We start from the raw sequence: 15,668 nt of genomic DNA, 5'->3' as shown, positions 1-15,668 counted from the left end.
AGAAAAGCAAAATCATCATCATCATCATCATCATCATCATCATCATCATCATCATCATCAAAATCATCCTCAGTCAATTGAAAAAGGCAGCTTTACTTGGAACAGCTTATATCCTGCGACAATACCTTTAACACCATCAAACCACCAAACCACAGCATCTGCCTATCTCAGGTCCTTGGGAAGGACTTGGTAGGTGGACAAAAATGCCAAACCCAGTCTAAACATCTGGTTGACTGTGCAACCAACAACAACAACAACAACAATAATAATACCCCCCCCCCCAGTGAGGCACTACTTTGACGTGGTTGTGGTTGTGGAGCTTGCGTGCTCCAAGAAGGATGAGAGCTAGGCCAGAGGTTCAACCATACTGGACAAGTCTCATCAGAGGAGCTAGACGAAGAGTGCCTCTCTCATAAGCAATATGATGAAACGTAATTTACAGAAACCTATACCAGATCGGACATATCCTGGGTCAACAAGAACTGTGCTAGGTGTTCTAGTTCCTAGACATCTGGTGACAAATGGGTTACAGGACTCAGGACTGTTGGCTGAGCAACCAGGGCCAGCAGGTGCAGGAGCACATGGAAGAAAGCTTGTTTACCTGTTGCAAATATACAAAGACTGAAAACAAAGAAATAATGATTTGCTATTATAAATCAAGTCCAATGAGAAGAGGATATTTGAAAAGAATGCACCAGTTCTGGAAAGAAAAACATCCAGAATCAGAAATAACAGGGCAGAGGCTAGCAGATCAATGTCAATTTATAATACAAAGTAAAGTATTCACAGAAGTAGAATTGGAAGAACTACAAAAGTCTACCCAGGGCAAAGAAACTGAAGCCTTTCCAGAAGAATCTCAAACTGTAGAGGCAAACCAGGGGGAGTTGGGAGTAGAGGAAGTCAGCATAGCCATTGAATCATTTTCATTCCCAAACCAGGCATCCTCTCGTCTGCCTTCTCCTCAGAAAGAATGAAGCCCTTTAACTAAAAAACAAGAGGAATTGAAACAAAGAATAATTGAGCATCTAGAACAGCATGAAAAGAACAGAATAAGGTTGCCTGCATTGAAGCTTGTTACAAAGAAACAGCTAGCACAAGTATTAAAAGATGCCAGTACTATAATATCAAATATATAAATACCAGTTCACTGCAAGAAACAAACCAAGTAATGTACAGCACGGCTGTAGTTATAACTGAGTACCTTGGATGCAAAATCAACAAATAAGAAAAAAAGCCAAACAGTGCACCACCAAAATGGAGGATCAGATTGGAAAATAAGATCAGCATGCTAAGATCAGATGCAAGCAAGCTAGAACAGATGAAAGAAAAGAAGCTGAAGAACAAGATGACCAAAGAATACCTGATCAAGAAATATCACCTAGAAACAAGGAAGATCAAAGAAGCACTGAAAATAATAAAGCAGCAAATAACAGCCATAGCCAAGAAGATGAGCAGATACAAAACTCGAATTGCACGCTACAGGCAGAATCTCCAATTTCGGTCGAATCAGAAACGTTTCTACCAATCTATCAGTGGAAAAACTGCAATGAACCAGTCAATACCTGACAAAGAAGAAACAGTTACAGTTCTGGGCACAGCTATGGGACAACCCAAAGAAACGCAACAAGAATGCAGCTTGGATAAAGGAGGTGGATAAGAATAAAAAAGAAGCTGAAATGAAATAACTTGTAATAACAGCAGAAATGGTGGAGAAAAGGTCAAGGAAGATCAGGAATTGGTCAGCACCAGGTGAAGATGAACTGCATGGTTTTTGCTTGAAACATCTGGCTGGTCTGCACCCACTCATTGCCAAGCAGTTTAACAACATACTGCAAGGAGGTGAAATGGAAGATCTGGCAAAACCTACCTGACAATGAAAGATCCAACAAAAAGGGGCAGCACCAGGCAACTACAGGCCAATTACCTGCTTACTAACAACTTTCAAATTGCTAACAGGTGTTGTAGCTGATGCAGTCTAACAGCATCTAGTTGAAAACAAGCTTTTTTCACCTGAGCGGAAAGGAAACTGCCCAAACAGCAGAGGAACAAAAGATCAGCTCTTAACTGAAGAAATACATTCATTTTTGTGAATGTATTGTTATAGGTTTTAATTGTATATTTATTTATTGTTTTAACATGTTGTGAGCCGCCCAGAGTCCCCCATTGGGGGGAGATGGGCAGGGGATAAATTTAATAAATAAATAATAAATAAATAAACTGACAAGATGATTTTGGAAAACTGCAAGAGAAGGAAGACCAACTTGAATGTAGCTTGGACTGATTACAAGAAAGCATTCAACTCCCTGCCACATAATTGGACAATAGAAACAACAGGAATCAGTAGAAACATCAGAAGCTTTGTGTGAAGATCAGTGGCACAGTGGAAGACACAGTTGCTGGTCAATGGTGATAGACTGGGAGAGGTCAATTATCAAGACAGGAACCTTTCAAGGAGACTCATAATCACCACTACTGTTTGTCATTGCATTGATTCCTCTGTTAACAATACTGAACAAGTCAGGCCAGGGCTATCAAACATCAAAAACATCTGCCAGGGTATCCCACCTCCTTTATATAGATGATCTGAAGCTGTATGGAAAAACACCATCTGAAATAGAATCACCGCTCAACACTGAATATACATCCAAGATATTGCAATGGAGTTTGGACTGGACAAATATGCCACCCTTACCATCAACAGGGGTAAATATTGAAAACTAAAGGAATCAAGATGTCCTATGGAAATAACATCAAGAGTCTGGATGAAGAAGATCACTACAAATACCTGGGCATCCTTCAAGCTGACAACATGACTCAGCACACTGAGAACCTTCAAGAAGAAGGTTAGTAGTGAATACATCATGAGAGTGAAAAAGATCTTAAAGTCCAAACTCAGTGGAGGAAATACCATCAAGGCAATTAACACCTGGACAATTCTAGTCATTAGATACACAGGTGGAATAATGGACTGGACTCAAGCAGAACTAGAAGCCCTGGATAGGAAGACCAGAAAAATAATGAGAATGAATCATGCCCTTCATCCATTCAGTGATGTTGACAGACTCTACTTATCAAGCAGTATTGGTGGGCATGGAATGTTGCAAGTATACCAGACAGCTGAAGAAGAAAAAAGGGCATTGGAAGAATATTTGAAGGACAGTGAAGAAGGTGCACTGAAGCTAGTACACCATGAAGGCTTACCAAATAGTGAAGAGACCAAACTGGCCTACAAGAAAGACCAAATGAAGAATATAAAAGAGACTTGGCAAGGCAAAGTACTACATGGCCAGTACACACACACACACACACACACAAACCTAGCAGGCAAAGTAGATAACAAGACCTGGCAATAGCTAAGAGCAGGAAAGTTGAAGAAAGAGACAGAGGGGCTAATTCTGACTGCACAAGACCAAGCCTCAAAAATGGATGCATACAAAGCCACAATTGAGAAGACAGCAAGAGACAGCAAATGCCATCTATGCAAAGAAGCTGAAGAAAGAGTGAACCACGTAGTCAGCTGCTGCAAGAAAATCGTACAGACTGACTACAAATAACAGCATGACAAAGTAGCAGCAATGGTACATTGGAATATCTGCAAGAAATGCCATTTGCCAGCAAGCAAGAACTGGTGGGACCACAAAACAGACCAAGTAATAGAAAATGAAGAAGCTAAAGTGCTCTGGGACTTTATAATTCAAACAGACAAGTACCTGCCACACAACACTCCAGACTTAGCCATCGTTGATAAGAAAGACCAAAAAGTCTGGATAGTGGACATTGCAATACCTGGAAACAGCAGAATAGAAGAGAAAGAACTGGAGAAAATCACAAAATACAAAAACCTGCAAATAGAAATAGAATAACTGTAGCAAAAGAAAGCAAAGATAGTATAAATAGTAATAGGCACCTTGGATGCAATCCCAAAACATCTGGAGCGCCACCTGAAGACCATCGGCATTGACAAAATCACCATCAGTCAATTGCAAAAGGCAGCTTTACTTGGAACAGCTTACATCCTATGACGATACCTTTTAACACCATCAAATAACAACATCTGCCTATCCCAGGTCCTTGGGAAGGACTCGATAGGTGGATAAAAATGCCAAATCCAGTCTAAACAACTCGTGATTGTGCAGCCAACAATAATAATAATACCAAAACTAACCAAATCAAAATAAAACAAAACAAGAAGGGGGCTCCACAGTCACTGTGTCCTGAAGGCCTCGGAGAACCACCCAGTCTTCAATAATTTTTTGAATGACCATACAAATCTCTGGTGGGAGATCATTCCAGAGGGTTGTTTCCCTTGGGTTTCTGGTTGTTGTTCATGGAGTGTAAGATTTGAAGACTGACATTTCTACAGACAAAGACTGAGAAGAGATACCTAATTATCTAAAACCCCCACATTACTGGAAACTCTGGATGTAGCACCTCAACTGATTAGGACAACATCAGATCAGAATAAGGTCATCTCCTTTAATCAACTGTTTCTCCGGTACTAGCCAGAAGTTCGATATTGCAGACAACAGGCTTTGTTTACTGAATGCAATGCCCTGCAACATCCTTTTGTGACTCTTGGAAGCTTAGAATAGCTTTTTCAATCAGGTTCAATGCCGCTGAGTCAGCAGTTCATGAGTCTGTAATTTCAGATTGGGTCTGAATATATGACAGAAGGATGTAAACACAAATCCCTGCTCTGCAACCATCAATCCTTATTCAGGATATGAATCCAATCCCTCCTCCTACCCCTCCCTCTACCCGCCACCCCTTCAACCATCACTCACCTGCCTGCTTGCCATCTGAGAATCCCTCTTTGTCCTCCAGCCAGGTGGAATAACAGAAATATCACTTTCAGGATATAGGTTTTGATACATATTAAACCTGCCAGCAAAAAAGGAGAATCATTTCGGTAGATTATCACTCCTTGTTATCTACTGAATTTCATTTCACTTGGAGAAACTTGAGGGTAACAGGCAAAGGGAACCTGTGCCAAGATTGAACTGGCACTTAAATCTTGCTACATTCACCCCCATATTTGGGATTGTGAAATAATTTATATTTAAGATATAAATTGGTCATATGATGATTCAGATATGAGCAATGTGTGGAAAAAAGGCAGATCCCAGGCCAAAGGAGATTAAACCCTAACTCTGCTGCACTCCAGGACAAAAATAGAACAGGTTTGTTCCCTTTGAGGAACACCATCTCCTTGTTATCTTCATTATTATATCAATGCCTCTATCACTGTTCCACACATTTGCCACATATGGTCTTGTGACTATGGAATGATCCAAAAAGGAATAATCCCCATGAAACTGTTTGGCCTTTGCCCTTTACTCACCACTTCTCTTCTAAGTTCCTCATGACTAATATTTGTGCGGTGACTAGCATGGGAACAGGGACTGATGGTAACTTTGGAATCTCTTGGATGATATATTCATTGCACTGCAGCAGTTTTTCTGGATGAGAGAAAGTACATACCAGACATCTGGGTGATTGTTTTGTCCTTGAGTGACCCTGGGCCACCCTTAGTGGTCACATCATTAAAGCACTGTATCTTTCATGCAACTCTGAAAGAGCCACACTTCTTTTTTTTTTTTTTTTTAGCCTTGTACAGAAGCCTGAAGAAGAGCTTGAAGGAATAGCAAAGAGGTGCACTTGTGCAAGATCCAAAGCACTTCTTCCCAATCTTTTTTGAAGCATTCAAAGCTCTCAGTTGGGTTCTTCTCAAATTGGCTTGGGCAAACCAGACTTGGGAGTATTTACAAGCAGCCAAAATCAGGAGGAGACCACGAGCTTTCTGCTGAGACTTTTGAAGGCAGTACTGCCCTTTCTCCCCTCTGTCTCACAGCTTCACAGGGCACCAAACAGAAGGCCCATCCGGACCAATAAGGCAGGAGCACAAGACAGGCAGAAGGTCTTGTGGCTGGCAACAAGGAGGTAAGCTTTCACAGCAAATTACCCTGGTGACTGCCTGGCCTATCTCCAGCCTTGTGAGGTAGAATGAGAGACTCGCTTGCTGCATACCAGGTGGAATAGGGCTGTGGAAGTAAGTCTGGACACATTCGTTGATCTGCAAATTCTGAATCCTGACATCCTTCTCATTTTTGATATCTTCCACAGCCAGGCAGAAAAGGAGTGGGGCTTCTGCATTGTGCATCCGGAGGAAGTGCCTGAAGTAGTCAAAATGGAGTGAGTTCTGCAGCACTTCTGAGAGAGTTCTGGAAAGGGAAGAGAGATGAGGTAGGTCAAGGGGCTGCTCTTCCATTAAGCTACTCAGAGGCTCAGTCATCACTTAATGGTGATGGCGTCCATTTAAAAACTTTATTAAACAAACAACAATAATAGCAATGACAGAATCGTGGTGCAGAAACATATTATACAACTACTGACAAACCATACAATAAAAAAAATTATTATTAATACACAGAAAAGTGTTTCCTTTCTTCCCCTTTTAGGACAGTATATCCAAAAAACATCCTCTTTACTTTAAAATCAGGTTCCTAGGCCTCATGATAAGAGTGTGGGATTCATATTAGGGGCATATGGTTTAAATTCCTTCTTTTTTGTGTGTGTGGGGGAGTGCTTTTGAGTCAGTGTTGACTCCTGGTGATTGCCTGGATAAGTCCCTGCAGTTTTCTTGGCAAGATTTTGGAAGTATTTTGCCATTGCCCCCTTCTCAAGGCTGAGAGAGAGTGACTGGCCAAGGACACCCAGCTGGCTCAGTTATAAAACTTATTGCGGAAGCTGGAGCTTCTTTGTGCCGGGCTAAACTCTCAGTGCGGAAGTAGAGCTTCAGCGATCTATATACCCACCTGATCTTCCTTCCAGGTTTCTTCTAAGGTTGTTTCTGTTTTCTTATGCACAAACTTCCTTCTTCATATAATCTATGTCTTACTTTTCTTATCAGCCCCAACACTGCTTCCTCTGGGCCATGGAGATCATGGAAGTTTGCACATTTAGCAATTTAGGAAAGATCTCTAGGTTAAACCATAATATTTGTATGACTTGTTCTGAGCTCCAAGCTCTGCTTTGCTTCTTTTGATGCAGAATCAGGGAAATCATACAATTTCATGCAAGCATGCAAGAGGCAGCACTGTTATGCATAGTCATTTCTTGCGTGCCTGGCTTCACATGGAATTGCAGACTTCCAAAGTGATACCAGATTTACAATGCAATCCTATGCATGCTTACTTGATTAAATTCAGTGGGGCTTACTCCAGGAAAAAGGATGCATAGAAGCATAGCAATAAATGCTTAAAAAGCAAGAGATGGCAAGAGATGATAGCATAATAATTTTGCAGACCACTGGCCCTGGTGCCAATATTATACCTCCCTGCATCTTTGAAAAACTGAATGAACCCACCAGAAAGTGGTGTTGATAGTGTAGAATGAGCAACTGGCAAGGACTAGACTAGACCTGACATCTTCATGAGTTACATTGCTGTAAATACTGTAATGCATTCAAAAATCTCCTTCCAGCTGCCATTTGAATTTGAAGAAAGCTCCTGTTGGTAGCAATGGAGACTTCGGTTTCAATGAAAACAACAGCTTTAGAGAAGAGATTTTAATTTGGAGTTTGTCAAAGAAAGACAGAAAAAGCTAAATTTACTCCATCCCTAATTCCCTGATCCATATTTCTTAGGATTTTTTTACAGCTACTACTTATAGAGCAAAACCTGTTTGGCTGAGAATTGGAACGAAATAGCAAGAACGTGTCCTTCTGGCTGGATGACACAAATACCTGGGCTTTGAAAGAGGTTTCCTGAGTGGCCCCTTCCTCATGAAGGAGTAACTGGATCGGGACCATTGGAGAAGCCTTTTGGGAACTGCTGGCTGAACAAACACTTCTGCAGAGAAATAACAGGACATTTCCAGGTAAGTACAATCTCGGTCTTACCTGATGGGGGGGGGGGGCTGGAAGCATCGTCTGAGAGGGAGCCATGCGCAGAAAACCTGAAGCTCATGTTAAATCCTCAAGTCACCTGGGCATCAGCAGATGTAGGTTAGGATCTGCTCACACAACAGTTAACCTCCCCCCCATAGATTAATCGGCATCATCACTGGGCCTTTGGGATGCTTCCAGCTTCCTCCTGCTGCAATTGCAGTATTTTATACTAACAGGGAATTGTCATTTTCCAGCACCAAGTGGCCTTGCAGAAGGGGCTGCATTTCCCTCTGTTGCATCATACTGGGTCGTCTGGGTGGCTCTTGAAGGGAATTCTCCTTGCTTCCCATCTCTGGCTAGACATGCCAACAAGGCAGGAGGACTGGCAGAGGACCCAAACTATGAAGCTGTAATTTCAAGAGGCAAGCCACCATTCAAGGCTGAACCCCTGCATTTTCTTTTTCTTTCTTTTATTTTATTTGAGGGGGAAGAGATGTATTTTTGAGTGTGAAAGTGAAAGCAGCTGTTCTTACCAATACCTGAGCACCGATTGGTTGAGGCATCTCCGTGTTCCCTTATTGGCTAATAACTGGCATGTTTCAAGTGGCTGTCTGTTTGCCACCAGCCCCACACACTTACAAACAACTAGACTTTGCCTGTTTTCACAGCAACCTATATCGCTGACTTCATTTCAGTTGTGAAATCATGAAATTTGGGCAACAGGGTCTGAAGTGCTGGAACTCTGAAAATTTAATAGCACCAACCTTGCAGAATCTCAAGACTTCTGCAGGAGATACAGGTAGTCCTTGTTTAGCAACTGCCTCATTTAGTGACCATTTACAGTTACAACAGTGATAAAGACATAACTTTATGACCAATCCTCACTTTTATGACCTTCACAGGTCTGTAAAGCAAAGGAAAACTGAAGTAAGATCATAAGTACAGTTGTGGTTTCACTTAGTGACTGCTTCACTTAACAACTGAGTTGCTGGTCCCAATGGTGGTCACTAAATGAGGACTACCTGTACTTCATTTTTATATGCTGCAGTTTTTTTTCTATCCCCATTCTGAGATATTAAAGTTATATAAAGCCACCAGTACTCCATAATCATCTCTATTGGAAACTCCACCTCAACCATTCTATTTTCTGCCTTATTGCTTGCAAGCCAGACTAATTCCACTTGATTCCAATGTTCCAGGAACTCACTGTCTGATGGACATCTCTTGCAGAACTCCCTGAAGTTCTTACTAAGAAGTTCCACAGCCATCTTGGGGTTCAGCTGAGTCAGTTCCTCAAATGCCATGCTGCCATAATCTGTAGTTATGGGTGGGAGGAGGAGTGGGAAGAAAAAGCATGGAGATCATTAAATTTTGAACTCTTCACCCATCTTGAGTTGACTGCTCAGGATTTGTTTAAGATCTCCGGGGGAAGAAGTTACAATCCAGATGGCAGTATAGAATGAAATCGGCAGGTGATTTTGTATCTGGCTTCACGAGAGGTTCAGCCATGCATTGTAACCCCTCTGGCTCCATTCTTAAAGCACTACGGACAATTTAGCCCTATCTGAGACACAACAGGAAGCAGACGCTAATTCATCCCACCTAGCTTTGCTCTCTGAGCTGCCTAACACTGCCCCGGTTGCCAAGAACGAGCTCTTGCGGTTCCAGAGGTGAATCTCTGCAAACCTGCTCTGCTGACACTTCTGAGAGCTGGGTGAAAATCTGGCCTCCAGGGCCACAGGGAGCTTTCTTGAAAGGACTCATCAGTTGGCTATCCAGCACTCAGAATATTGGTCACTTAGATAATTCCATATGGAGGACTCCTGCCACTCCCAAAGGCAAAGCAATATATACCGGCTCCATTTTTATCTCCGTAATAGAGATTTATGTTATTTTATTTATTTGGTAACAGGAAAAAAGAGTGCCGAGGCAGTAGGAAAATATGAGTCTTTTCTGCCTAGTGCCTGTGCTCTGGAATATTCTCTCTCCAGAGATTAGGTTGGCCCTGATCCTGTTGGCTTTTTGCAAGGGGCTAAAGACTTGGTTCTGTGCTCGGGCCTGGGACCCCGAGTATGTGAAGGGTCCCGTCTCCGGCTTGTCTTAATGATTAATAATTGTTGCATTTCTCTCAGCAGCGATGTGTTTTGTATTTGTCATTTTTTAATTTTAATTTTTAATATTGCTTGCTGCCCAGAATCCCTTATTGAGATAGGCAGCTTTATAAATTGAATAAACAAAGAAACAAACAAATAATAAATAATAAATAAATAAATAAGGCAGGCTTACAAATGGAACACAAATCTTGACTGTACTGTAATTTTGTGAATGAAGCAGGGCAGCATGCAGTACAAATCTTGGCTGTATTATAACCTGTATCTCCCAGAGTTTCTGAGAGTCAGGCAGCATATACATTTAATGCATGATGATGATGATGATGATTCACAAAGTGTGCTTGTGTGTGTGTGTGTGTGTATGTGTATACATATATATAATTGGATTCCTGTATGGGGGTTGGGCTTGATGGCCAAAATGACCAGCCCAACTCTAGGATGCTATAGTTGCATGTGTATCTAAGTGAGAGAAAACATTTTGTTGCTTGTATTTTTATATTAAAATGATTCAAATTGCCTTTTCTCTAATGAGACATTGATTTTCCCCCCATGTCCCCATATTGGCCTCAGATGCAACCTATCTCTATGGGAGATTTGCCACTGAGCAATTCTCAGGGTCCTTTTAGGATAGAGATGGAAAACCATTCTAAGTACCAAGGAGGCAGAGCCACTTGACATGCTAAACCCGGGTTAACAGAACATAAGATGCTCTGCCCAGACAATAGCAGTAAAGGGCCTTAATGCAACAGCCTGTTTCACATAGCATGCTAAGACAGTGGCCGACTTCCACAACACTTCAGCCACAAATTACCCCACCCCGTTATAGCTTAACCAAGCATGTGGCATATCACAGGGAAAGTGGGGATCCATGTACCCCAGATACAATCCAAATTGCCAGCCCTGCAGAGACTCAGATCTCGCTCTCCAATTAAATGCTGTCTTTGGCTGAGCCAACGCTGTCAATTTACCCCTCGGTTGCACCATAGGCTCCAATTCCATGAAAACAGAGCCCCCCATGGCCAGGTCCTGAATGCCCAGCATTCGCCAGTGCTCTCGTGTAAGCAGCTCAAAGTCTCTCATGCCAGCTAAGGCCTGGCTCAGATGCAAGGATTCAATGATCCTTCTGATCAGCCGCAGGTTCTCAGTCTTTTCATACGGCTCTTCTGCATTTGGTTTCTTCTCTTTGCCACTCTACAGAAAACAATATAAATGTGCAAAGTACACCTGGTTATTCAAAGCAGTGAGTGTCGGATTACTGCACAATGAGCACTTGATGCAGATCCATATAGGACTTTTTTCCAACTCTGAGACTGGGCTACCAGATCTAGGCTGCAAAAATCTCTATTAGATGGTGGCCAACATAGAAAACTCTAAATATTTGCTGCCATCAAGTGATCATTGAGACTTTTTTCAGCCCAGACCTGGTAGGCCTGTTCTGAGAAGCCTGGGGGCTTTCTCATGTTCATTCTGAACCCTTCCCTTCCCAATCCTTCTATTTGCTTTCTACATCCATGTCAGTTTTTTAATCCACTGGTTTTTGTTCATCAAAGTCAGTAGTAGCCCAATAATCAGGAGTGCATGGAGGAACTGAAATATTGTTCTGATAAACCTCATTCTCTTTTGCCTTGAAGGACAACTTTTGAGTATAACTCTGGCCCGGAGCCCTAATCCAATTGAACAGCACTATCCTTGAGCTGTTCTAATGACATTTAATTGATTTTTTAAAAATGCTTGTTTCAATAGGCAATATACCCTCATGCCACATGCTATCAAGGCAAACTCCTTAACCCTGTACCTAAAATCCATTCCTGAAATCTGCTCACTCTCCTGTTCCAGGACTGTTCAGATTTTGTTTTCCTTGTGTTATATTTGAGTCCCTTACTTCTCTTTGTCCCACCTGAACTAAAGGTCTTTGTAGCTCCCTCTTACCACATAATACAGGAACATTTTGTCATCATTCTGAAGGAACTCCTCATAGAGGAAGCTGAGTATCTAAAATGAACATAAGAACATCACCTAAGTAGATAATCGTTTCAGTTTCACATTAATTAATTGTTCAGCAGTGAGAAATATTGGCCTTTTCCCTACTGTTGAATTGGTTTTCTCCTCTCATTCTTGAGTTGGCAGGAAACTGTGCCATCAGAACATTTGACGCCCCCATTGCTGATCCCTATCTTGCCTCTGTTGCTTCTGTTCCTCCTGACTTCCTTTCAAGCAATGGGTGACAAAGCCTAACAGACTTTATTTACCTTGGGGCTACTCTTGGACAGTTTTGGAATAAAAGGGGGAAATAGTACCTTAAGACAAGTTCAGCCAAGCATGACTTAAGCCAGTCTCACTCATGGGCTGGAGACAATGTTAGGCAATGTTTTAGGAACCCCGCAGAAAGAAAATGCTGCCAGAGCACATTTGTGTCATGCTAGTTACAAGCAGTGAAGCACCCTTTCTATCTGTAAGGCAAACCGTAGGTATTGCATGCATCATACCCCCAGGACCTAGCAAAGCTGCTAAAAGACTGGGTTGCTTTGCCTTGAAAAAGGATGGAGATGATGGTCTTCCCACCTTACAGATTTCCTTCTGTGCTTTCAGGACCCAGGGAATCACATGACCAGAAGGCAGGAGATTCTGCAAACTCCGGAGAGTTGTTAGTTTCAGGGGCAGGTGCCAATTGCTGCTCTGCATCAGATACAGCTCACAAATCCTTTCCCCCATCATGTGGCGCAGAAGGATGTTCCCTTCACCAAGGGAGCACAACATCATGCGCAAGAAGTCCTCCAGGTCATGCCATAGATCAAGGAGATGGACTTCTACTGCATAGTTCCGCCGCAGCAAAAACTCCCTGAAGGGGCGTCCCGCACATTTGTCGGCATTGAGCACCCAAGGAAGGAAGTCTAGGCACAGGGGAGACTTGACAAGGGTTTTCAGAGCAAGCATGGAAGGGAACTGCACCACAGGAGTGGAAGAGCGCAATTTGTTGAAGGTGCACTTGTCAGGATACTCATCCGATACAGGGGAAGAGAGGAACTCGCTTGGGCTGCTTTTGAAGCTTGGCGATTCATTCGAAGCCATCACACCCTCCAAGTCCCAGCTGTGTTCTGTGCGAGGAGGGCTGGGACTTGAGAACCTCTTTCTGGAGGAGGCCAGCTTCTTGTTCACCGGACTGCCTTTATGTGATCTGGGCTTCTGGCAGCGGCCATCTTTTTTTTTCCCTTTGTGAGAAAGGCTCCTACCTCTGATCTGATCCCAGACTTCCTTTTTGCTTTTCAAGCTGGAATAAGAGTCTGTGTCCAAGCTGCTTTCTCGGATGCTCATCGGAGGCACAGCTGACAACCTCTGCTTCTGCAGACCAGCCTGAAATAACCGGTCCTGATACTGCTGGAGCAGATGGAGGCATGTGGGCTCGTTCTCCATGCTTAATTTGCAATGAATGAAGAAGTTGGGGAGCCAGTAGCTTTCAATCTTGAACAGGGCCACTTTCTGCATCTCACTTAGGATTTCCCTCCGAGTGTGGATGTGTTGCTGGTGAAGGGGAGTCATTTTCAGAAGCGATTCTGGGAAAAGGAGAACAAATCAGAGAAAGAGGGCTCAGGGATTTCCTTGTTTATGAAGGGAGGAAAAGACTCTACCTGAGCAACTTTTAATCCCATGTTGACTTGTAGCATTCTGATGTTGGATCAGATCTGAAGAAGCCATGACAAAACCGTTACTGCCTAGGCCAGTTTCTCAATTTTGGCAACTTTAAGACGTGTGGACTTCAACTCCCAGCATGGCTGGCTGGGGAATTCTGGGAGTTGAAGTCCACACGTCTTAAAGTTGCCAAGGTTGAGAAACATTGGCCTAGGTGTTCCTAGGCAGGCTGTGAATTTTGTGAGTTCAGTCTCAGCATATTTGCAGGATGCCAGTTTGAGGAAGATCAGATAAAGAATCCCATAGCTTCTGTAAACAAGTATTACCTATGCTTCTGATAGCTGAGTCATACTTTTGTGACTTAAAATGTTAAGGAACATTTCAAGTCTACACACGCACAGATTTATTAAATGACTATGTGTAAAAATTATACTCAAGTACCCTTACTTCGTTTCTAAGTGGCTGTATGTTCATATGAAACATTTAACTAGGCTAAAGGCCTAAGGGCTGCATTATCATAACATGCTAGTAGCGTCATTATTAACCTTGGTCAGTTCTTTTGTAGCTTAAAGTGTTTGCAATCCCTGTCTGTTTCATTGGCTTATGATTCAGTATGCTATGTGAAGTCAGACAAGGAGGCAATTCAGTAATCAGTTTAAGTGTACTATACAAATGCATTCACTGAGTGCTTTTCTGGCCAGGCCTCCTAAGAGTCATTGAGGAGAGATCCATGATGGTTGAATAGAGCCTCAGTGTTGAGAAGCAGTTGGTTGGGGGAGGGGAGGGGTGAGGAGGTTGTCCATGGGAAGAAAAAGGAAAGCAGATGCAGATCCAAGGCTTCTTGGAAGCATGGGATTTATCATTGCAGAGAAGCAATGAACAAGTCTTGTTCTAGAAGGCTTTTAATAGAACCTTCTTTGAAGAAGGCATACCCCACACAGTCTCTGAGAGAGATGCAGCTAGGAATGAATCAAGAGGGTTTCTCTTCTTGCAGTGAATCAAGAAGTGGTCCTTTAGATTCCTGGGAATGTTGGACTGGTGGGTGGTTTAATGAATTTGATTATTTGATTCCTGCAGCTTTCTCATAGCATGTAGGTAGAAAATGGCTATTTTGACCCCAAAATCTATCAGTATCTGTAACTTACTAATGGTTGTGTTACAGAGGGTGACAACTGTAGACCCCTCCTGCAAGTGGGTGGCCATCAGGATCTGGATCAGTGACACATAGAGATCCTGCTGGGATTCATCTGTTTCATCAATCCCAAGTATCCTTTCTGCAGCAAGCCAGAACTTGGTGAGCTCTTCTCCTGTAGACATTAGGGCAGAATGATTTGATTTTGCCACATTTCTAGTCCCCAACAATACCTGGTAGCAATGCCTGGTAGCTAGCAAAGCAGCTCAGCATCTGAGTATTGCCACTCAATGTTTCCTTCTTTGCTTTTTTAAAAAATAAGATTTACCTGTTGCAATTCTTGAATCCCCCACTGATCTTAAGTAAATATTCCTGCAGTAAAGCCAGCCTCTGGGGTTGTGGTATCATGGAACCTCTGGTATGAGAACATGACATGGATGATAGTTCTATCTCTCTAGTCTGAGGACTTAAATAAGGAGATATACCATTCACGAGGTATGGTGTAGTGGTTAAAGGAAGTGGGCCAGAAACCAGAAGTCTGTGAGTTCTGGTCCTGGGTGACTTTGAGCCAGTCCCTCTCTCTTAGCCCTAGGAAGAAGGCAATGGCAAATCACTTCTGAAAATGTTGCCAGGAAAACTGCAGGGACTTGTCCAGGCAATTGCCAGGAGTCAAGAGGGTGCAGTCCAAGCCTGCTTTCTTACCCCTCTAGGAGAAGGCAAATGAACAGCCAAAGCCACATGAAGAAAGCTGACGGGCTGCTGCCTGTGCAAATGCATCCATGGTGACTTTCCTCCCCACAAGGATGTCATTTCTTTAGTTTTATTTAATAAGAGAACGATGATGGCGTTGAGTGTTACCATCTGTGGCATGGGGGAATTTGCAAGACTGATAAATGAATCAGAACTGGAT

General features: G+C 42.7%; 1 protein-coding gene across 1 annotated transcript in view; it reads right to left on the bottom strand.

Annotated features, from left to right (window-relative positions):
* Window positions 1-15,668, bottom strand: part of RGSL1 (regulator of G protein signaling like 1) — a 44,842-nt gene that overhangs the window by 16,941 nt on the left and 12,233 nt on the right. The window contains exons 5-13 of the mRNA XM_088153303.1: window positions 14,772-14,933; window positions 12,562-13,550; window positions 11,929-11,991; window positions 10,968-11,190; window positions 9,096-9,203; window positions 7,745-7,850; window positions 6,028-6,221; window positions 5,342-5,459; window positions 4,785-4,881 (exon numbers count right to left, since the gene is read on the bottom strand). Of these exons, the coding sequence (XP_088009429.1) occupies window positions 4,785-4,881; window positions 5,342-5,459; window positions 6,028-6,221; window positions 7,745-7,850; window positions 9,096-9,203; window positions 10,968-11,190; window positions 11,929-11,991; window positions 12,562-13,550; window positions 14,772-14,933 (2,060 nt within the window). The remainder of the gene's footprint in view (window positions 1-4,784; window positions 4,882-5,341; window positions 5,460-6,027; window positions 6,222-7,744; window positions 7,851-9,095; window positions 9,204-10,967; window positions 11,191-11,928; window positions 11,992-12,561; window positions 13,551-14,771; window positions 14,934-15,668) is intronic.

Source organism: Python bivittatus, unplaced genomic scaffold (genome assembly GCF_059951505.1).
Source record: "Python bivittatus isolate LINGU-HERP-01145 unplaced genomic scaffold, Pbiv_v1 ctg000700_np1212, whole genome shotgun sequence".
NCBI classification, from domain to species: Eukaryota; Metazoa; Chordata; class Lepidosauria; order Squamata; family Pythonidae; genus Python; species Python bivittatus.
The sequence above is the reverse complement of the archived record's forward strand: the minus strand, read 5'-3'. Positions and strand labels throughout refer to the sequence as shown.